Source organism: Caretta caretta, chromosome 16, assembly GCF_965140235.1.
Source record: "Caretta caretta isolate rCarCar2 chromosome 16, rCarCar1.hap1, whole genome shotgun sequence".
Classification (NCBI taxonomy): Eukaryota; Metazoa; Chordata; order Testudines; family Cheloniidae; genus Caretta; species Caretta caretta.
The window spans coordinates 23,409,043-23,432,601 of NC_134221.1; the positions used below are offsets into that span (position 1 = coordinate 23,409,043).

Here is a 23,559-nt window from a genome sequence, read left to right on the forward strand (position 1 = left end):
TGTTAGTTTTAAAACTTAGTTTATTGTAAAAAGAAACATAATATAGTAACTTCCAAAGCAAAGATTATCACAACTTCCTTGTGTGTCATGATGATGATGGCTTGTTTATTGCAGTATATCTGATTTTTCATTTGGCATAAATGTAATTAGAGAACTTCTTAGTTTTGTGGTACCTCTTATGTGGAAGGATCCCAAACTACATAATTTCTGCACCATGAAATGCAGCGATCCTTGTCTCTGAGGGTGTTTAGTAATGCTAGCATGCTGTGCTGTAGTTTAAGGTGGGAGAGAGGGAAATGTTCGTTAAACATCTTGTATGAAAAGTGTCACGCATGGGGCTTCAGTGTTTCTGCGGAGCAGGCAGTGTGTTGGCTTTTAAAGTCTCAGCCAAAAAAAAAAAAAAAAAGAGGTGGAGAGAGAGAGAATAAACCAAATGGAATGGTTTCTTTTCTTCAGTCAAGGTTGTGCCCTCAGCTGCAGACGGACTAGACCAGGAGTATACTCCTATCCCAAAGGCCTTTCCTAACGGTAGTTTTCACTCTGATTGAAAAATCCTTTTAGCACTTTTCATCGTACAATTTCAAATGCTTCACAAAAGCATTGTTATCTCCATTTTACAGGTGGCAAAGTGGAGGCAATGGCTGACCTAATGTTGTATAACAAGTCAGTGGCAGAGCTGGAAATAGAATTCCAGGACCGCTGACTCCTTCTCCGTCCCCTTCTCCAACTGCTAGACAACACTTCCATAATAAGACTGTGCTTTTATGCAGTGCCCTTCTACATCTAATGCTGCCGCTAAAGTGCTTCTGCACAGGTGGGGAAGGGTATTTGCTTTTCTTAATGCTGCGTGAGCTGCTAGTACCAGAATAGTTTTCCAGTTGTAGTCTGATCTTTGTATAGTTCACATTTTGGAGTATTTTTCCATTAAATAAAAATTTGGGGCTATGGTAGCTGTACTCTGGTGGCTTGATATTTATTTTTTTATAAGTTGCAGATACAATAAAAAGGTATAGAACTCCAACTTTGAGAGATAAATTGACTACATGTCACAGTTTGTTTCAGACTTTCCCCCAAAGATTTGCAGTGCTAGTTTACAGCCATCCCTAGCTGCTCATCTGCAGTATTTATATTTAGTGTTTTAGTTAACCTTTTCCTTATGACTCACAATAGAACTTCATATTTAGAAGTTTTCTAATTAGAGTAAGTGAATATATAGCGATAAAACCGTATAAAATCACAAGCAAGGATATCAGCCCATGTTGTTATGTTCCTATGAAGTTTGTAAAAAGAAACAATGCTTTCCTGGTAATGTTCCTGACTGCAAGCTGGCAATCCATGTAATACCCAGATTATTTGTTTGCTCTGGGTAGCAGAGGAGTAAAGATTATGCAAGGTATGTAAAATATAGTTCTAAAAATGTAGCTTTTTCATCATTCTTATTAACTGAAAATTGGTTTTATAAAAACAATAATGCAATCGAATGTCTGTTCTCTGACCCTTATTTTTATAGTTCTCAGATACTCGGATTGCTTGTGATAACTAATTTTGGTCACTACTGATTTAGATTGGATTCACTTAGCAGTGCAAGTCTCTGTGCCATTTAAAATTCCCTGAGGCATCCAGTTTTTTATTCAGTTTCCCCTGCTGAATATTGGGTTTAGCCTACACATTCAAAGTTAGCATTTCTCTTTTCCTGTCAACTTTTCATTAGCTAGTACTAATTTTTCACTGGTAGAGAAGATAACATTTCAAACTGGAGCCAAGTTGTTCATCAGACTTTGAGTTGTAGCTAACAAATCAGATTCAGGATATCAGAGATTATCATACTGGTTTCTGAAGCTATGAAGTCCAAAAGCTGAGAGCATACAGTCATCAGCTGCAGTCATTACCACAATAGCTGTCTGATATTTGAACAGTAATTCACATTTACAAGCCCCGTATTTTCCTGTTCTAGTTGGTGGAGCTTAGAACCCCTGCATAAATCAATTTATTCTTCTAGTGTATTTTTGTAAATCCACACCAGAAAAAGAATTTCAATCTCAAAATGAACAATTTTTTTCAGCAAGATTTTATTTTATGGATGTACAGTTTGACAGATCATAAAGAGATTTGAATGATTGAGGATGCTAGTAAATCAGTCCTTTGAATACATATGCATTATACTGCATATGCTCAGGCTTCCCCATGTACCAACACAGATGTTTTTCAAAGGTGAAATTAGTTTATGGTAAATGTCATTCAGATGAAGCAAGCACTTTAAAAGCATGGAAGCAGTTGCCTTAAAATTAATGATGCATTGCAAATATCAGAAAAAAAGCTTACATCCAGTGTAAAGATAATTAAAATTCAGGTCAGAAGTCTATGACTTAGTCAGGCTAAATTTTTTAATGAGATTTCAGAAAATTAATTGGGCGAATGCTTTTTTATTCTTTTATAAGAAATATTTAATTTCATGCTCCTACAGGGGAAAAATGTTTTTATTGGTAACTAAAGATTGTAATGGCTAACTTTTTAACTATTTGTTAAAAAATTTTTAAGAACCTTTAGGTAGGTCAGAAATATTTTGAGCCTTCTGTGACCTGATTGCCGCTAGTTCAGACATATGGCAAGTGCTGACTTCCTTTCATGCCAATCAGGCTGGAATAAAACAACTGAACTTTTATTTATTAACATGAGCTTTTATTTACACACAGGGCAATGATCACAGGATATTTCCATCCTCTAGCCACACCCAGACTCCAATTTCTCCATGCCTCTGAGAAACAGTCACAAAGACACAACTCCATGTCATATTATTATTGTGCTGAGATTTTGCTGTCTAGTCTCGCATCCTCCAGTGACCACATTGTCCCAGTCTCTGCCTGAAACTGCAGGTCAGCAGCAGCAATGGCTGCTTCTCAGCCAGCTCTCAAAGCATTATGCAGTAGTTCTCAAAAGTAAGGTTTTTAATAATAGTATGAATTTAATACTTGTACAATGCATTGTCAGTCTCTCCAGAGACTGAAAAAGTCTATCCGCAGAACACTTCTCTCTCTCCCATATCCCCAGCACACTCCTTCTTCAAATTCTGAAGTAAAACCTTAGGTGCCCATTTCAAAATTCTCCAAAAATTCTCCCCAAACCTTGTGGCTCTTTACTTCTGCATGGTGATAGCTGCTGTCCTTCAGGAAAGGTTGAACAATTTTAATACTAGATGGAAGACATTTAGTGCTGGATGGAAGCACTGAAAGACATATGCTGCACCTGTGCATTCTAAGATGTGTGTACACATGCATGTGCAGAAAGAAAGCGTTATTTACCACTGGTTTCTTCCACTTCCGTATTTGTTGCTATGACTTCCCCATCTCTGCAGTAGTTTGTGGAGAAAGGCACTGATGGCTTGATAAGGAATAAGATCCGTGTGTTGTACCCTGTGGTTGGGAAGTGTGGACCATACAAAAAAAAGAACATATTTGTAAGAGCCCAGAGGCGTCTCTGTTCTATTTTGCACCCTGTCTTGTAGAGTAACTTAGCCTAGCTGCTGAACATGAATGTATTAGAAAGTTGGCTTTTTCTTAGAGGAACTGAGGAGCCTTCTGAGTGTAGTTCCTTGTGTCAGTATAACAGAGCCTCCATCGCTGTATTCCAAGCACTACTACAAAGGGGTAAATATATAAATCTGTAAGTAGGAATCCATCTACCATCACCCTATCTGTCTGAACCGTTTTGCACTCTGACATGTATATAGGCTGAAATTCCTTAATAATTAAGGTTCATATCACTGCAGCTGATATAATTAGTCATCTTATTACGTATGTCTCTGAGGAGTTTCTCTCTTAGGTTGTTTAGAATGTAAAACCTCATTAATTCTCCTATTTGGCAGGAAATCCCATGGACCACCAATGTTTGGTGCTGAAAGATCTGGTTATCTTCTCCTTTACGCATGTGAGGAAGGTTGCTTTTTTCCATACTGTTCTCCCCTGACTTTGAGATTCGTTGTTGTTGTGTCAGCGGTTATAGTTCACAAGGAATGCATGCTGCAGAGACATTGCCCAGTCTGATTCTTGGAATGATCTCTGGCTTTCTCCTTAAAAATGAGTATCTGCTTTATTTGAATGAGGGTTATAGTTAAGCTTAATTTTTGTCTTGTTCTTTTATGGCACAGTAGAAAAAATGCTACTTTATTGTGTATCTTATTTTCCCCCAGTTTAGATCCAGTCCTACAGCTGCTCTGGAATTAAGATTGTTAAGATTATTGAATTTCTCACACACTCTGAACATTCAAAAAATGACTAAATACAAAGCTGCCCCGTCAATGTGTGTCAAGCTCGCTCTGAAGGATCCACTGCTAGGTTCTGTCTCATATTCCTTCAAACATTGGCACCTGCACTCAGACTGAAGCACTCTTGGAAATGTGGAAGGCCCCTTAGGTAGGATACATGTGTCTGATGGTGGTGGAAGGGTCAGCTGAGCTTACTTTTTAGTTTTACAGAATTGTACATTTGCAACTCGATCCGCTTGTAATCCATGACTTTTACTTCTACAGTTCTGTCTGTTCTTTGACAGCTTGTTGAACAGTATTGTTGGGGATTGAACTGAAAAGGACGTAGGAAAACATAGTTCCTCTTAAATAATGAAATTAGTGAAATATATTTGTATAAGCATCAGACTAGGAGAGAAATTTTCCTAGGTAGGTATTTACCAGCCAAGTCAAGTGTGTTCCTTTCCTTTGTATCAATAGTCAGAAGAATTACGCACACACACAGAAGTCACCGTTAGCATTAAATATAAGAACAAATAGGAAGTGGTTAATTTTTAAATAGGAATATGGAAAAATACACTATACTAATCAATGGGGAGTTCCTTGGTATGGTTTGATCTGACCTGAGCATGCTCTTTAGTTCATGCTGTAATCTAACATCCTCTCCTATTTTATATGAAAACTCCATTACTTTAATTAGGTCTGATAGGTTGTGATAGCAAATGCAAATCTAGGTCATTGCATATTGTGACAGGGTTGGGCCAGATGGCTATAGGAGAGTAATAGAAGGCAGATATATTAGCCACAGGCTAAGTAGGTCCCTTTTCCCTGGGTAAGGTAACAGGGAAGGTTCCAGAACAATCAGGAACCTTCTGGAGACAATTAAGTCAGGCTGATTAGAACACCTGCAGCCAATCAAGAAGCTGCTAGAATCAATTAAGGCAGGCTAATCAGGGCACCTGGGTTTTAAAAAGGAGCTCACTTCAGTTTGTGGGGTGCGTGTGAGGAGCTGGGAGCAAGAGGCACTAGGAGCTGAGAGTGAGAACGCGGACTGTTGGAGGACTGAGGTGTACAAGCGTTGTCAGACACCAGAAGGAAGGTCCTATGGTGAGGATAAGGAAGGTGTTGGGAGGAGGCCATGGGGAAGTAGCCCAGGGAGTTGTCGCTGTCGCACAGCTGTTCCAGGAGGCTCTCTAGACAGCTGCATTCCACAGGGCCCTGGGCTGGAACCTGGAGTAGAGGATTCCCCCCAAATCCTCCCAACTCCTGGTCAAACACAGGAGGAGTCGACCTGGACTGTGAATGCAGAAAAATGGCCAAGCTGAGGGCTGCCGTGAAGCTCCAAGGCGACCAAATCCGCCAGTAAGCGCAAGACCCACCAAGGTAGAGCAGGAACTTTTGTCACAATATGTAAATGTGCAGCTGTAGTCTTGGAGAATGCCAGAACATATCAGCTGAGGTGTCCAGTCATCACCCAGTGTTAACTCCAGAATGGCAAGCAGACTTTTTCTGCTGGCCATATTAAAAGTGTTGGGGTGGGGGTGGGGCGGAAGGAAAGGTAGAGGGAAGAGAGAGCAAGAAAACACCACCCACCCCCGTCACTCTATTAGCATTATTTATTTTTCAAGTTAAGAAGTTGCTAGATATATTTTTTGGCACACAGTTAAACCAAGAGTGTTTTTATATATAAATTAACATTTTAAATGCATATTTAGGGCATGACAGTTTATTAAAAGCAAATGGCTACTATTCATGTTAAACATGGGTCTCTTTCTTGCATTCAGGTGTCCATCACGTACTCCTGGTCATGTCCCCCGCAGATTACTTAGCTTCCTTGCAGAAAAATGACTTTCTGACAGGGAAGCAAAGGGAAGCTGCAAGAGCAGTCACGCACCACTCCTTAGCTGCGCAGGTACATTGTTTCAGGCACCCAGAGCAGCCGGCAGAGAGGTAAATCACTGCAGGGCTGGGGACACCCCATCCACTGGCTCCTACCCTGAGCCAGGATCAGCTGCTAGTCCCAGCCGGGCTGGAGGGAGGAGAGGACGGGACTTCCTCTTCCCCTACAAGCAGTGGCTTGGGCTGTGTCAGACCCACCCCCAGAAACCTCCCCCAGCTGCAGGAAGCCCAGCATCCTCCCCTGCTTCCTGCCCCCATTGTTCCTCAGCTGCGGGGAGAGGGGTCACTGTACAGGCAGCTGTTCCCTCATCCACCCAACTCCTGTGCATCCGGACTTCCCATACCCAGACACCCCCACCAAGCCTCACCCTGTAGACCCAGAACCCCCATTACCCCTCCATACCCGAACCCCACCCCACTGAATCTCAACCCCTTCATCTGAAGCCCCCTGCCTCCAGACCCCCACTCCTGCACCCTGACCACCTTTCAGTGAGCTCCCTGCACTCAAACCCCCACCCTGATGAGCCCCACCCCTGCACCACCTTGAGCCCCCACATCCAGACCCCCACACCACTGATCACCAATTAGCTGCACCCAGACTCCCACCCTGATGAGCTCCACTCCCCCAGCACCCAGACCCCCTTGCTGAGACTCTGACACCACTCCACTGAGCCCCAGCCACTTTCACCTGGAAGCCCCTGCAGAATCCCATTGCCCCTGCACCTGGGGAACCCCCCCCCGCCCCCAACAAGCCTCTGTGTATCCAGATCCCCCCACACCTAGATCCCCACACTGAGCTGCCTGCACCCAGATTGTCCCACACAGAATCCTCTCACCCCACACCTGGATTCCGCCACAATGAGCCCCTCCACACTTGGATCTTGCCTGGTTCAGCCTGCTTGCCTCACACCTGGCCCAGAGAGGCATGGCCCCAGGGTGTTTCTGGGACAGGATTGGGTGCAGGGTTGGGTGCAGCTTCACCACTGAGTCTGTGTCCCCTGGGTGAAGGGTGGGGAGGCTGCACAGTGATCTCCCACCTTCTTGCAGCCAGTGGCCTATGCTCCCCACTGCCATGCTGGAGCCTCTGCATTTATTTATTGACAAATACAGCTTGTAGAATTTTAAAATATTATGTGCAGAATTTTTAATTTTTTGGCACAGAATGCCCTCAGGAGTAATCATGTGTATGGCTAGGTATTAGCATGTGTGATGATTTACAAGTTAGTAGAACACAAATTTGGTTTTGATCACAGTTTCATAGTCTATGTAAATTTCAAACAATGGGTTTGTGCAAACATAGCCCAATGCCTTGTAAGGATGGTAAGTTTAAATAATTGGTTGGAAATGCTGTCATTTGTTGTCTTAGTGGAGTGAAACCAAAATAGCAGATCAGCAGGCATGTTTCTAGCTGTACTTGATATCATTGTTGACATAAGCAAAGGCCATATTTTTTTACTAGACTTGTATCTTTCTTTTAAATGTTTCTTGAAATAACTTCCTTGAGATGATAACATCTGAACAGGAGAGTCCTGTGGTAGGCACACATTGCCACGTAGTACAGCAATTCCTTCTGGTCATTCTGGTGCTCTGAAATACGGATCCCCTAATTATAAAAGTTCTTGCACAAACATCCGGTTCTTACTCAGTAGGTGCTCTGTGAGGAGGCACTTATTTACAATTGCAGCTTTTGATTGTTTCTTTAAATAAGCACATGTTGAGTGTTTAAACAGTGAGACACCTTGTTTAAATTAGTCTTGGCGTATTCAGTTAGTACGAAAATTTGACTGTATATCAAAGAATAGCAGAATGAATCCACCCTCATTGGGGTGCATTTGTGTAGGGACAGAACAGGAGGAAAGCTTCCATAGTAAGATATTTACCAACCAAGTGGGGCAAATATTTGTGGCCAAATCTGTGTATTCTCCTCTTCTTCTGAGCTAACCTGAGAAGAAAAATCTATCTACCCAGAATCTGATTGTAACTATGGAGTAGAATTAGAATTCTCATACTATGCTCCCATAGAAAGTAAATTTAAAGAGTTGCCATGGCTCTGGAATATGAATGTTGGCTAATATAGTTCACTCTATACAACCTCCCAATTGCTCCTAATATTAGCAGGACATTTTTAGACTTATAATGAGTAAATGAAACAATACTTCATAGGATGCTGAAGCAGCTGTTGCCTAAACATTGTTGTACATACCTGACAAACCTTAGGCCAAAACTCTCTTCTCCAAACAGTATCTGTGACAGTTCTATTGCCCTACAAGTGTGGAATATGCAGTGCAGCACTTTAGAGGAGAAATTTGCCCTGTTATAATTTTGTTTGTAAAATCGTTATAATTTTAATAGCAGTGCATCCTAACCTGTAAACATGATATGACACAGCAAAACTCTTGATAAGCCTGTTCATCTTATTGAATAAAACAAACATTTTGATCACAGCCCACATGAGGAGTATGGTGGAAGAGCACCCTGTGTTCCATACAAGTACAGATTTTTGGGAAAGGAAAGAAATGAAGCCGTAGAATATAATGGTTAAAAGAAAACACTCCCTGTAATTAGCTTCCAATTTCCACATGACTGACCTTTTTTAACTAAATGCCAGTCGTTAATTAACCTAATTGTTTGTATAAATTATTGTACTTGAGTTAAAATCTAATTGTGGTTCTTCAGCCCAGAGTAATAAAATCAATTTCAGATAGTAGGGTAAGAGTCTTTAGGAGTTCTGGGGTGGAAAAATTCACCCTTGGCTTTGATGTTTCAAAACCAATTACTGTAAGTGTCACTTTATGGGAAGATGAGTGTTTTTGCTCTTTTAGGGCACTTAAACTGTGAAAAAGAAAAGGAGTTCTTGTGGCACCTTAGAGACTAACTAATTTATTTGAGCATAAGTTTGATGCATCCGATGAAGTGAGTTGTAGCTCACGAAAGCTTATGCTCAAATAAATTTTTAGTCTCTAAGGTGCCACTAGTACTCCTTTTCTTTTTGCGAATACAGACTAACACGGCAGCTACTCTGAAACCTGTCATTAAACTGGGAAAGTTGATGAAGATGACCTTGAGTTAAATTCACAACCATGTGCCTACTTGCATTAGGAGACTTTGACTGAACCTTATGGTATTGAGATAGTTTCATCTTGGCTGGAATTCATAACCACCCATATGTATATTTCACAAATGGTGTAGTCTTTTGAGAATTATCCTGGATTTTAACGCTCATTTAGCAATCCCTGGAACGACTGTGATGGGGAAGTAGTTTAGACATGTATTAGAAGGTGTAGCAACAAAACATATTGTCAGCTACAAAGTGACATGGGGAAAAGGGGACAAAGGATGAAAGGACTGGATATTTTTTTAATTGAGAATTTATTATACAGAATTGTACTTTGTATATCCTAGTCTTTACTACAACCTGTCCTTTCATCTTCCCTATAGCTCCAGTGGAATAGCATTCCATTGTTGTTGTTCTGTATTTGTCAATGTGATGGTAGTTCCTGAAAGTGGTTTGACATTGATATACAAACTGTAATGCTCAACAATCTCTTAGCTCATGTATCTCAAAAATTCCAGCTGAGGAACATGGAGTTTTACAGTGTTTTGTGTGAGGAATATATGATATTTACATTATTTTTGGTTATAGTTCAGAATTGAGCAAACAGCTATAAACCTGGAAGGTATTTTTAAAAATACTTTTTAGTGTTGAGTTGTATATTTTAGTAACTTTTATTTCTGCCGATGTTGCAAAGAAGGAAGTGTAATCTGACTTGTCAACAAATATAAAGTCCAAAGAGATTCTATACTGCCCTGAACATAGTGCTAGCGAGCGGTACTGGACTGATCAATACGTTTTATCCGCAGAAGAGGTTAGGCCGTGGCAATAGTAGGTGGGACTGGCTTCTCACCTCAGAATGTAGTTTTCATATCCTGCTCAATCCTGGGCACCTTTGCTGGGATTGTCAACTATGGCCTCAATTGTAAATAATTTATATTTAAAGAATGAAAGTTTACACAGGATTGATTTACAGACTGGTCTAATTTTGTTTTATTTTGTTACAATAACTCAAAAATGGCTTAAGAGATTGAATGTTAAAAATACTGTGCTTGGCATGCACAGCAACTTTTAGTCATTAATTTAGTTCTTAAACATTGGTTAGCACTCATGTTAATTATAGAAGAGACCAGAATGGCTCTAGGGAGTAGTTCCTGGTCTGTGCAGTACATAATGCTTGTTATACTGTATATACCTGCCTAACCACATATTTACCTGATACTGCTCAAAAATAGGCTTCAATCTGTCCCTGGTGAAAATAATATGCAAAGTTGATTTGAGGGCAAGTAACTGGGGAGACAGCAGTTTGGGCCTAATTAGTTATTTACACAGGAGACCAGCACACTCTTTATTTCCTTTTTTCCTTATTTTAACTAACTAAACTAGATGCACTAGAAACATCAATGGAATTAGACGAAAAATGAATATATTGACAGATAAATGTGTGTCCATAGATTAAGGTTCAGTTCTTTGCACATCAGAAATAAGACCAAAAGTATTAGCATGTTTGCAGTTTTAAACTTGCTTCTTTCTGTGCAATTGTTCTGTAATAATCAGTGTTAACTAATGTGCTCAGATTTATGTTTGGGTTTTCTATGGGTAATATTTTTAAATGGGTAATACACAGAAATGCATAAGAAGTGAAAATGTTTGCCTGTGTTATGGAATGCAAATTTTGTTGCTGCAGTTACTACAGAAAAATTTAAATTCTTGCATGCTCAAATGAAGTATTAGATAAGTTGACCGGTTTTATTTAATTTCATCTGAAAGTGTATGTTCCTTATGCCCATTGGACCTGTAAAACAATCTTATGAACTATTTGGGGGATCTGTTTGCGTTAACATGTAGTCGATCCATTTGATTCCATGAACAGTTTATTTTTGTAAACGGATACATTTTGTGGAACATTATGGATCTGTGCTGGGTTTTTTTCAGCCACACTGAATATTCACTGTTCGGTACTCTGCAAGGTGGTTTGAACTGTAAGTGATCTGAAGCAGAAAGGGGAAGTCGTGATCGAAGAGAGAAATTCAGCCTATTTCCATAAAGTAGAGGGTTTTTTTTGGCCTGCTGGCTTTTCATGCTCCCACGTAGAGTGCTTAGGTGCAATTATCAAGCCATAGAAAGTGCTATCTGTGAGTGAGAAAACAAGAGGGATGGAGAAATACATGCTCATGTTTTTGTCAGATTTGTCTAGTTCAGTGGCTGTTTTTATTTCTTTTGAAAAAGCAGAGGCATTTGACGTCATACCCATATCGCTGCACCTTGGCAGATTTTCAGATAGAGAAAAAGATTGGCCGTGGGCAATTCAGTGAAGTCTACAAAGCAACTTGCCTTCTGGACAGAAAAACCGTGGCATTAAAGAAAGTTCAGGTGAGCGTTTAAAATTGTAGTTTATTGTATTGCAGGTAAAAGGAAGATTTCTGAGATGTCTGCTTACTTTGCACAGATGTTACAGGTGAAGTCCTAGCTTCTCCTTGAGAATTCTCTCACCAGAGGAGCAGAAAGCTGTTTTAGAAGTCCTTTTTTACTTAATTGCCTTCATAAACATTAGTTATTTTGGCTCCCATATAGAGCAACCCCTTTAAAAGGTTCAATTTCATAAACACTAATTAAGAAGAATAAGGCCTATTTGAGGTATGTGAGTACTATCATACCCATTTTACAGATGGATACATGAAGACAGAGGTTAACTGATTTAATTAGTCACACAGTGAGTCAGTGGTATAAACTGGGAGTAGAACCGAAGCCCTGACTCTCTGCTTCCTCCTCCTAATTGCCTTCTTCAGGTATTCCATATAGGGCAGACAAATCCAGCTTCCATCTTGACCAGATTTGAGTTAATGTGTTTGTGCCGCCTAATCTTGATCCCTTGTAACCATTTCATCTAGGAATGGCTAGACACTTCCAATATCACCAGTGTAAAAAGGATTGTCATTTCATACTACTATTAATTTTCCTTTATTTTTTGTTAGAATATGGTCATTTCGTTTTTGATTGATATGTATAAAAACAAAGGTTTTAATGAGCATAGCCATAAAATTAAGACTCTGGCTTCTTGACATGGGCTATCATACGAGAATATTGAGTGTGATGAAAGGCCGGATGACTGAAAAGGGACAGATGGTTGAGGACATAAAGTTAGAGATGGAAACGCTGGCTCACTGCTCTTCTCATCTGAGTCCTTAGTATTTAGAAGTAGAGGAGCAGCTGATATGATGAACAAAGATATTCAGTGGCCAGACTTTCATTGGTGGAACGCAATTAAATAAAAAGAAATTATTTTACTTTCTACTATAATTAGTTATATTTGTGTAAAACAAAATTCCGAAGATGCGTCACACAAATATACTACAAACTTGGATTAAAATACCATACAGTGTTTAGAACAGTGTTTTTCTTGAAGAAATTTGCCTTTAATCCTTCAACGTATCTTTTAAATTCCTATTACCAGTGACTTGCTCTCTGATTATTAGAGAATGAATATTAATACTAATTACTCTTAATTAATGGAGGGGAATCTGTGAAAAGAAAAACAACTTTGAATTGTTTAAAGAGAGAATAGAAATATATATATAAAATATTTCATGCATAATGTGAAAACTGTGTTAAATTAAGTAACTGTTTTTTTAAGGTCACCAAATAGGCAAAACATCTACAAACTAAAATCTCATTTTCCCCACCATTTAGCATGTTGCCAAAAGGTGCTAATGTTAATTTTGCTGCTTCGTAGTGGTTTTAAAACAAAGAATATGTCAACCACATGCAAGTCTGGTGACTGCAATAGGACACTTACATTCATTAAGTTAAGGAAGAGCAAGAACACCAATGCTGTTTTAAAATCAGTAGAGCTTATCTGCTTTCTTGCCTTTTTTTTTAATATTTCACTTTTGTCTTATGTGGAAGATATTCGAAATGATGGATGCCAAGGCCAGACAGGATTGCATTAAAGAAATTGACCTTTTGAAGGTAAGAATTTCTACAGAGGCTTATTTTTACTTTTTCCCGTTCGAGAATATTTTGTTTTATATCCATACAGGCAGATTACTATTTGTCTTGGGTGACAAATCAAGTTAGATGACATATATTTACAATTCCTGTCTGGAATTTTGCAGTGGACCCCTCTTTGGTTGCAGGGTGTTTTATCTAACTATTTTCCATAGCAGTTTTGTGCAATACATGCCTTTTGGCCCACCTCTTGGTTCTTTTTAGTTTTCTAACCTTTAAAGCTCTAGGGTATCCATTCTGATCCTTTTTGCCTTATGTACAAGTATCTCTTTTCTCCTCCACAGATCTTGCACACAGCAAGGCAGGTGCATTGGCTGGGAGGTATTTTTTCTTCAAAGTGATTATGCATCACCTGCTGGCCAGGTTTTGGCCAGAGGGCATGTGCATTTCTATGTATTTGAGTCCACATGTCATGTGTGAACTGGGGTTATTTAAGTGCTGACGATGTACACATCAGTGTTGATGTGCTGATGATGTTTCCACAGTACACGCATCCATCTTTTTCTCTACAGTAATAGAGGACAGAACAAGTTTAAATATGCCACAGACACTGCATGCTATTTTGGCACAAAGAGACAGGCTCTGCCAGTAGGTGATGAACAAAATAAAGTTTGGAAATTGGTGGCAGGAGAGTATCAGTGCAACTTGTCCCTGTGGGCACTCCCGACATTGGGTAGTGGTTCATTAATCAAGTAGTTTACATTCAATAGACTTTGCATGTAACCTCTGGTAAGAAAAAAACCGCTTCGGCTTCTGCAATTGGATCATACTGTTGTTGCTGTTCTTTCATGACAAGGATGAGTTTCATAGTTTAATTAGAGTACAAGGGTCTATCTTTCCAAAGGTAGCAGGGCAGGCAGGGATGGATAGAATCATAGAATATGAGGGTTGGAAGGGACCTCAGGAGGTCATCTAGTCCAACCCCCTGCTCAAAGCAGGACTGATCCCCAATTAAATCATCCCAGCCAGGGCTTTGTCAAGCCTGACCTTAAAAACTTCTAAGGAAGGAGATTCTACTACCTCCCTAGGTAACGCATTCCAGTGTTTCACCACCCTCCTAGTGAAAAAGTTTTTCCTAATATCCAACCTAAACCTCCCCCACTGCAACTTGAGACCCTTACTCCTTGTCCTGTCCTCTTCTACCACTGAGAATAGTCTAGAACCATCCTCTCTGGAACCACCTCTCAGGTAGTTGAAAGCAGCTATCAAATCCCCCCTCATTCTTCTCTTCTGCAGACTAAACAATCCCAGTTCCCTCAGCCTCTCCTCATAAGTCATGTGTTCCAGACCCCTAATCATTTTTGTTGCCCTTCGCTGGACTCTCTCCAATTTATCCACATCCTTCTTGTAGTGTGGGGCCCAAAACTGGACACAGTACTCCAGATGAGGCCTCACCAATGTCGAATAGAGGGGTACGATCACGTCCCTTGATCTGCTCGCTGTGCCCCTACTTATACATCCCAAAATGCCATTGGCCTTCTTGGCAACAAGGGCACACTGCTGACTCATATCCAGCTTCTCGTCCACTGTCACCCCTAGGTCCTTTTCCGCAGAACTGCTGCCTAGCCATTCGGTCCCTAGTCTGTAGCTGTGCATTGGGTTCTTCCGTCCTAAGTGCAGGACCCTGCACTTATCCTTATTGAACCTCATCAGATTTCTTTTGGCCCAATCCTCCAATTTGTCTAGGTCCCTCTGTATCCTATCCCTCCCCTCCAGCGTATCTACCACTCCTCCCAGTTTAGTATCATCCGCAAATTTGCTGAGAGTGCAATCCACACCATCCTCCAGATCATTTATGAAGATATTGAACAAAACTGGCCCCAGGACCAACCCCTGGGGCACTCCGCTTGACACCGGCTGCCAACTAAACATGGAGCCATTGATCACTACCTGTTGAGCCCGACAATCTAGCCAACTTTCCACCCACCTTATAGTGCATTCATCCAGCCCATACTTCTTTAACTTGCTGACAAGAATACTGTGGGAGACCGTGTCAAAAGCTTTGCTAAAGTCAAGAAACAATACATCCACTGCTTTCCCTTCATCCACAGAACCAGTAATCTCATCATAGAAGGCGATTAGATTAGTCAGGCATGACCTTCCCTTGGTGAATCCATGCTGGCTGTTCCTGATCACTTTCCTCTCATGTAAGTGCTTCAGGATTGATTCTTTGAGGACCTGCTCCATGATAACAGCTGTCGGTGTGAGTTTGTGTATACACAAAGTGTTTGCTTGAGGAGAACATCCCTCATTCGCTTCATGGTGGTAACAGCTGGAATTCACACAAGAGTTTATCCAACTGGAAGCCATCTTATTGCATCTCTCTTTACAGCTGCAAAATGGAATGTTAGTGTAGCAATAGGAATTAGCTCTTCCTCTGATGAATATCCGATATCATGTTACTACTGTAGGTGAAAGTCTGGTCAGCCTGTGGCATACATGTTATGGACATATAGTTAGAATTATAGCAAAGCTGTTTACATGTGCGGTTAGTCTAGCTGTTAAAGAGTTTGTAATGAAAAAGAAAATAATGCCGAACTTACTATTCACCAAGAGACTTTTGGATCCTGGCAATTTAGTTGTGGAATCTTATACAAGGATTGTTTAGTTGTGGGGCACTGTCATATGTTTGCACTGGACTTATTCAGGACAGTATGTGCAAATTTATCAAAATTAAATATCCGAGATGACAAGGGATCATAGATGGTTAATTATCATCCTACCCATATGAGATGACCAGAGGCAACTCCAAATCTTCCTGTGTAGAACTCACCAAGGAGCCAGATGTCAAGCTGTGAATACTGTACTGTCTGGGTTGTGAAAAGAGCAGTAAGAGATGGTATGATATGTTGGGATAATTAGCACTTTCCCATCCATTGTACTGCTTTTTGAAAAATAAATATACATACATAATTTCCTCCATTCTTAGCTCTGACTCTTCTTGTTCTCCCAAGTATCTCTTGCTACACATAGCCTCAACTGTCAGAATTGAGGGCCTGATCCAAATCCCTTTGAGATCAATGGGAGTTGGATCAGGCTGTAACTTAGCTGATATGTTTAAGTTGGGGAGCTTTACTGGTTCAAGATCAAGCAAGTCATGGTGTGTCCTGAAAAAATGTGACTGCTATCTTCCAAAGAGCAGCAAATATACCACTTTTGTAAATCCAAGGCCACAGAGACTTAGTCTGATTCTTTTTCCATAGCTGGAACTTCATCCCAGTAGCAAGTTGGCTCCGGTTATACAAGTAGACTAGATTCATTACTCGTTTGTATTTTGTTTCTTTAAATTGAATTGATTTATTTGAAAATATTACCAGCTAATATTCCACAGATGCACACATTACTCAAGATATATACTTTTATGAAGAAAAAGCCATTTTAGCTTGGAATTTATAATAACTTATGCTAACATGTCACTTATCTTTATGGAAAATTTTAACTGAATCATTTTTCTGGATTTTTTTTTAAGGATAATGCTAAATTTTAGCTTCAGTATTTTTGAATTCTGAGTAATCCTGCCAGGATAAATTAATCTGTGTCTTTTGCTCGCTCTAAGCCAGCTAGGAATGAGATTTTTCTGATGAAAATCAGTGGGTTGAAATCTCTGTTGTAGAGGGGTTGCCTGCTCACTTAAGCCCAAAATGTAGCAGTAGATTTTTTAAAAATGTTTTACTCAAAAAATAAATCAACAAAATCTGTGCCTCTTTGAGGTTGGAAATGAATCTAGTCCAATTGATATTTTGTATCTGAATTGATTTTTCTGTCCATTTTACATTGAAACTTGTAGGAACACTGAGTAGGTATACCCTGCTTATGTACAAATGTACTAATAGGGCTCCATGAATGTATTTTTGAAAAGTATTATAAGTATTTCAAATTAAACCTATTTTTTTTGTTCTTTAACATCATCCATTCTCCTTCAACGTTTGCAATTCAAGCATTTCAGCATTGTATTTGTGTATAAGAAACAGGAAGTGAAACTGCCTAGAAAAGAGTGAAGGTGGATATTTGATGATCACTCTCCTATCTGAATGAAATGCAGGACATATACAAATTGCATAAGTGGTGACAAATAAGAAACTTAAAATTCTTTCATTTTAAAAACCACAGCCTTAGTAATGCAGGGAACTTCTTTTTAAATTCTTTTTTCCTTTTCCTTTTCAGGAGATGCTGTAGTCTCCCAAGGTTTTTGCATTTTGATCCTTATTTATTGCCCCATGACAACATACTTTGAGTTGTGTTTTTTAGTTATTTGCTACATAAAACGACTATGAATTGGGGAGTTTTAATCATTACTCTCATAAGTCTCTCTCCTGTCTTGACAATATAAAGTCCTGGTTGAAAAATGCAGTAAAGAATAATCGTGCTGTGAACAGTCGTTGCTGGTTGAACACTTACATAGCCCCATCAAATAAGCTGGAGTTCAAAGTATGGTTTAAAAAGTCAGTTCAATAAATCATATTGTATTGCAAATGCACAAGGGATATATTAGTTGATACTGCCGATAGGGCACTTCTTTCAAATGTATATTAGTTTTCAAATGAAAGATCAAACAAAATATGACGGATTTTACCCATGATGTATATAAGTCAGCTTCTGAGAAATTGAACAAATCACAACTAAGAGTAATCCAAGTTCTAAATGTCAACTTGAGAAGCAGTTTTTAATGACATTGTACAGGTCAGCATTTTTTGATAATCTGATGCAGAGGCAAGTTCTATTCCCAAAAGGCTGTGAGGCAGAGTTGTTCAAGGCTTTGTTTAGAGACTAGGGAGGATTTTAAGAGGCCAGCTTCAGTACGTCTGTCAGTGTCAGCAACTGGAATGCACTTCACTCAGTGCTGTAAAGCTAATAACTTGTCAAATCAGTATTTGCAACTCATCTCTTGTTAATTGATAGCTCCCATGCTGGCTGTTCTTACAGCTACGTATAAATAACTAAAGGCCATTTTACAGAGGTGGTTCTTAGGAAAAGTTGTACTTCACATTTCAAAACTTGGCATAGGTCTACCGTACTTTGCAGTACAATTTGAGGATGGTGCAGTGGACGTTTCTACACGTAAGGCATTAGGCAGAGCGAGCGCATGTTCTGAGAGAAGAGTAAGGTTTTAGCAGCATGACTCCAGTTTGTGTTGCAGAAGACATGTGATCTCCCTTGGCATGGCATGGAGAATTTCCCTGGAATTTTTTCTTTTAAACGTTTTTCCATTTTTTTAACAAAAACTGAATATAATTGTTTTCATTAGATTAATGTGCAATATATTTCAGCAAAGTCAATGCTATTTTTTAAATGAGTAACTTAACATACAATATCCATGTGAACACCCCAGCTCCTAACATAACAATATTATGTAAAATTGAATAAATTCTGTCCTTTAAGTATTCTATTAGTTTTGAGAGAGGCAATTGTTTCTTTTACCTTAAATAAAAAGTTTTTAAAGTTTCTAAGGGTAACGGATTCAGTAAACTACTTAAACATGTGTAAAGTCCAATTCAAGTCAGTGTACTACTTGTGGGTCTATTGATACACAATAAATGTCTAACTGTAATGTTTTATCTGGAGCCTAGCCAAGTAACCAGTCTGGATACTTATATTTGTGAATTTTGTCCCATGATATCTACTGTTGTACACTAAGTTTCTGCCTCACTCCAGTATCTAGAATAATTTATGTGTAAACTACAAATTAAAACAATTTACCCAATTTTTTAATATACCAAGTTAGACTCCATACATTTTTTGTTGTTGAAGGAATTGGACAGGCTTGCTGTAATGAATCTGTGTCAAAATGATTCTTTGCCTCTGCTTTCTTTTGATCAAAAATTCCTGTATCGATACTGAAATAAATGTTGTTTTGTGCTTAGTAGATTAATTGGAAAAACTTTTGCATTTGGGAAGTAATAAAAACTTCACTGGAGCTGCAAAAAATAGAATACCCCATCAAAAACCAGCTTAGTAAAAAGAGAGAGGTAAAACAGCTCAGTAATATGGCTGTAATCAGCAGCAGGGAGCCAACCTGCTCACTCGTTTGGAGATGACTTGCTCTTCTGCATGCCTCTTGCTGACAGCATTGCTGTGCATACACATCAGGCATTAACTGCCATCAAACGTTTAGGTTGCATTAAAAAAATAAGAAAATGTCAATAACCCAAGCTAGGGCATTTTGTGCTGTTTTGTGTGTTTAAAGATTTGTGAGAATTAAGGTTATGCAGTTTCCTTCTGTCAAAAGATTAGAAATTTCAGGTAACCTCCTGCATTGCTTCCCTGCCACGAGCATGCACAAGTGTGAGGGCTACGCGGGGGTGGAGAGAGGGGCAGGATCTCAGCTTCAGTCAAGTCTCTTATAAAATCAGTCTGACTTCACTGGATGTTCTGGGGTGGTGGGCTTCAGAGATGTGTGGACTAAAGTGTCAAGAATTTTTTTTTAAAACAAATCCCTCTATATAATCTCCATATGTTGGTGGGTGGGCTGGTCTGAGATGCTGGGTGGTGGAGTAGGGAACTTTTCCAGTTAGCTCTGTGGGAACAGCTTTAACAGACTCTAGAGGGATTGGTATTCAGCTCCTGCTGCTAGTAACAGAGGTTAAAAGGGGAATCATGGGAGACCCACCCACAAAAGTAGAAGTTAATCTCAACATATAAAAAGTTTTAAGGTATGAATCAAAAGACTAAGACATGGGTTGCTTGGGGAGAGTTCATGTGCTAAGCTTGCTGAGCCATCAGACACTACTGGGAGGCAAGTTCACAGGCAAGCCTGGCAGATCCTGGGAAGCCTGCGGCGGATGCACCCAACTCCAGTATTGGGTGGAGAGCAATGTCCGCAGGGAACATCTGACCCTCTTCAGTTGGAAGGGCAGTGGATCAGCACACGTGAAGGAAGACGTTTTTAAAAATATTCAGTTGCAATGTCTTGACTATTTTGAATTTTTTTTTTTTAAATTCAGCCTTGTGGGAATATTCTTCTCTTGATGCCTACACATGAATCCTATTAACACTAATGTGAGTTAGTGTCCAGGCATTGCAAAAGAGAATCTATCGCCTAATGTGCATACAGAGCAGAGTGATTAACATGGTGGCTTATAACAGTGTTTCTGTCGGCTCAGTTACCCGTGAAATAGATACACAGGAGTCACTACTGTCTGCTAGATGAAATGCCCATTTTTTATTTTTTAAATTTATTTTTATTGACTTTAGACTTACAAATAGAGAAATGCAATTCAGAAAGAGGCAAAGAGAGACTACAGAAAACAAGATACATACAGTATGTTCCACGTAATTACAGTTGTCAGTTTTGTTAGGAGAATCAGACATTAAAATATTAAAATTTGTGTTTTAATATGTTTTATATCTTAGTTTAGTCCTGGGAATAATGCATAACAAGATCAGAAAACAAGAGAAAAATATTATATATTAGCGTTCAAGTCCTCTCATGCTGCACTTGATAAAAAACAAAAGCTATTTAAATAAGTAAAATCTGGATTAACAATTATAATACAACAAACAAAAAAGCCAAAGCACACAACTATACAGAATAGATGGTGAGCTTGTCTACCATAAGGTGGCAAATGATGGGAATACCCCTGAAATTCATTGTTGCCCTGCAATAGAAATGGAATACAGGCAAGTGGAATTCAAGATGTTTAGAATAGGTGTGGAATCATATAAATGTAGGGCTGGAAGGGACCTCTGGAAGCCATCTAGTCTAGCCCCCCCATGCTAAGGGCAGGATTAACTGTATTTAAAGAATAATTTCCAGATGAAACTCAGCAGAATCAGTGTCTCAGGTAATATATACTTCCTCATGAATAATACTGTGCATGGAACAATATGGTGGCTTCCTTATGCTGGGCCTGATTAATAGGACTGGGGTCACGTGGAAACTAGATTTTGTTGTCTTTTGGAAGCAGTGTCACCTACTTCCTTTAGGATCAGACAGAAACTATAATGATGTTTCCTATATTTCCAGATGCATACATTGGGATTCTGTATTTCTTTCATCATAGATGGATGCATCTCAGGTATCTGCTCTCAAAAAGTTTTTTGGAGATGTTTTCCCATAACTTAGGGTACAGTATCAAAATTGTTTGGAAAGCCTAGAATCCACACATTTCCAGTCCACACTTGGCTTTTCAGAGTTTGTAATCTTTCCTTCTGTTGAAGAGCTACTTTTGATTCAGTATTTTGTTAGTTAGGAGCTTCTCCTGCAGAATTGTCTACATAATGATCTTCCGTGTCAAGTATGCAAGAATTTCAGACAGCTTTTCTGATACTGATTCCGTCTTTGCATCCCAGAAGATGCAGATTTTTGTAAAACGTGTAGGGCAGAAATGATTTCTGAAGAAGTCCACTTTCTCCTGTGCTGCACTTTCTGAGGAACACAGTGGTGGCAGTGAACATATTAATGCTACGGGACAAGCAGTTCACGTAGTAGCTCCGTCTAGCCACACATTTAACCCAAAATGATGATGATGGCAGTTGGCATCATTCCAGACAGTGGGAGCACTCACATGGGTAAAGGTGGGCACCTGCGCAAGTGTTGGTAGGTTCGGTACCTTCATCTGTAGTGATCATAGCAAACCTTCAATTGTGGCAAAACTGATATTTCACTGGGTTTATTCAATATCCAGTACAGGCAAAAAGGTCTGAAATGAGATCCAAGTTGCTTTTTTCGCCCTCCATGAACTAAATTATAATTGTTTAAATCTGCAGTTGTTTTACTCTCTCTTCTGAAAAAGATCTGTACATTAAAAAAATAAATGTAAAAATAGTTATTAAATAGAAAAGGCTCTGAGTAAATACAAACATAGTAAAAGCCTAGGGTTAAATTAAATAAAGGGCAAGACTTAATGTTTTTAATATTAATAGATAAAACTGGGATTAGATATATACTTTTAAAATGACAGGTTTCAGAGTAACAGCCGTGTTAGTCTGTATTCGCAAAAAGAAAAGGAGGACTTGTGGCACCTTAGAGACTAACCAATTTATTTGAGCATGAGCTTTCGTGAGCTACAGCTCAGCTCACGAAAGCTCATGCTCAAATAAATTGGTTAGTCTCTAAGGTGCCACAAGTACTCCTTTTCTTTTTACTTTTTAAAATGGTGAGGGTTACTAAAGCATAAACGTAAAAATAATTTGTAAGTAAATGAAAAGACTAGGATTGAATATATTTTGAAAATGGTAAGGGTTAAAATTTTTAAAATAAGGCTATGGGTTAAATACACTAAAATAATAGGCAAGGATTAAAAATATTTTTAACAGATAGAAGAAGAGATGGGTATGGTTAAATATAACACATTAGAAAAAGGCAAGATTTTTCATATTCTAGTGTTAATTATAAATCAACAGAAAAAAGCTAGGATTAAATGCAAAAATATACACCTGATAAAGGCATTGTTCAAATTGTGTTTTTTAAATTAATCAAGATTTAACCATAAATACAGCTTTAAAAGAAAAAGCTAGAACTAACAAGCAGTATGTAATCTGTATGTTGTAGTCCAGGGGTAGTCAATTATTTTTTGGCAAGGTCCAAATTTCTTGGTCAAGGTCAAGACTCCAGAGAAAATAATAATTAAAAAGCCAATGATGATAAGCCAATAAAAAGATTTTGGGGTCCGTTCAGAAATGTCTGGCGGTCCAGATTTGGCCTGTGGTCCGCTATTGACTACCCCTGTTGTAGACCTTCCCCGGTCCTTTGTATTTTTTGGTGGCAAGGACAATGTCTGCTTGTATGTTTGTAAAGCACCTAGCAAGATGGTACACGGATCCTGAATGGGGACTTGAAGCTCTACTATAACAAACATCTTAGTAGTGTGGTGGGGCTTGATATTAATTTTTTTTTTTTTTAAGTCCCTCTAATAGTAGTTCAGACCAAGTTTCTCCCAAGATCATGATGTTAAACCCTGATTATCTGAACCTGCAACAGAAAAGACCATTTGACTTCAACTATGGAACTAATTGCTCTTTGCAAAAGACTGCTTGGTTTTCTTATTCGTCTGGTACACGTGAGAGATAATCTGAATTGTGTTTCCGCACACACCCTTGTTTGTATAAGGACACGCAGCAAATGCCATAGCCTTGTCTTTTGTTAAGGACGCTGCTGCGGAGCAGTTACAGGAATGAACACTGATGGGCAGTCTGCTTTGGGTCGCTATTACTGAAGCACCTTTCGTGTACTGTACATTCACTTTGCGCGCTCTCTCCCTCTCTGCAGCAACTGAACCACCCCAATATCATTAAGTATTTGGATTCTTTTATCGAAGACAATGAACTGAACATTGTCCTAGAACTGGCAGATGCAGGTGATCTCTCTCAGATGATTAAGGTAAGGACACACCAATTCTTGAGGCAAAATAGGGGTGTCACA

The 23,559-nt window shown here is 39.2% G+C and overlaps 1 protein-coding gene across 3 annotated transcripts in view; it reads left to right on the top strand.

Annotated features, from left to right (window-relative positions):
- NEK6 (NIMA related kinase 6) overlaps positions 1–23,559 on the top strand; it is a 112,142-nt gene that overhangs the window by 47,421 nt on the left and 41,162 nt on the right. For 2 of the 3 annotated variants that reach the window (XM_048822457.2, XM_075120381.1), the window contains 3 exons: positions 11,421–11,564; positions 13,098–13,160; positions 23,407–23,517. In XM_048822457.2, the coding sequence (XP_048678414.1) occupies positions 11,421–11,564; positions 13,098–13,160; positions 23,407–23,517 (318 nt within the window). The remainder of the gene's footprint in view (positions 1–11,420; positions 11,565–13,097; positions 13,161–23,406; positions 23,518–23,559) is intronic. The other variant, XM_048822458.2, reaches the window with a different exon arrangement.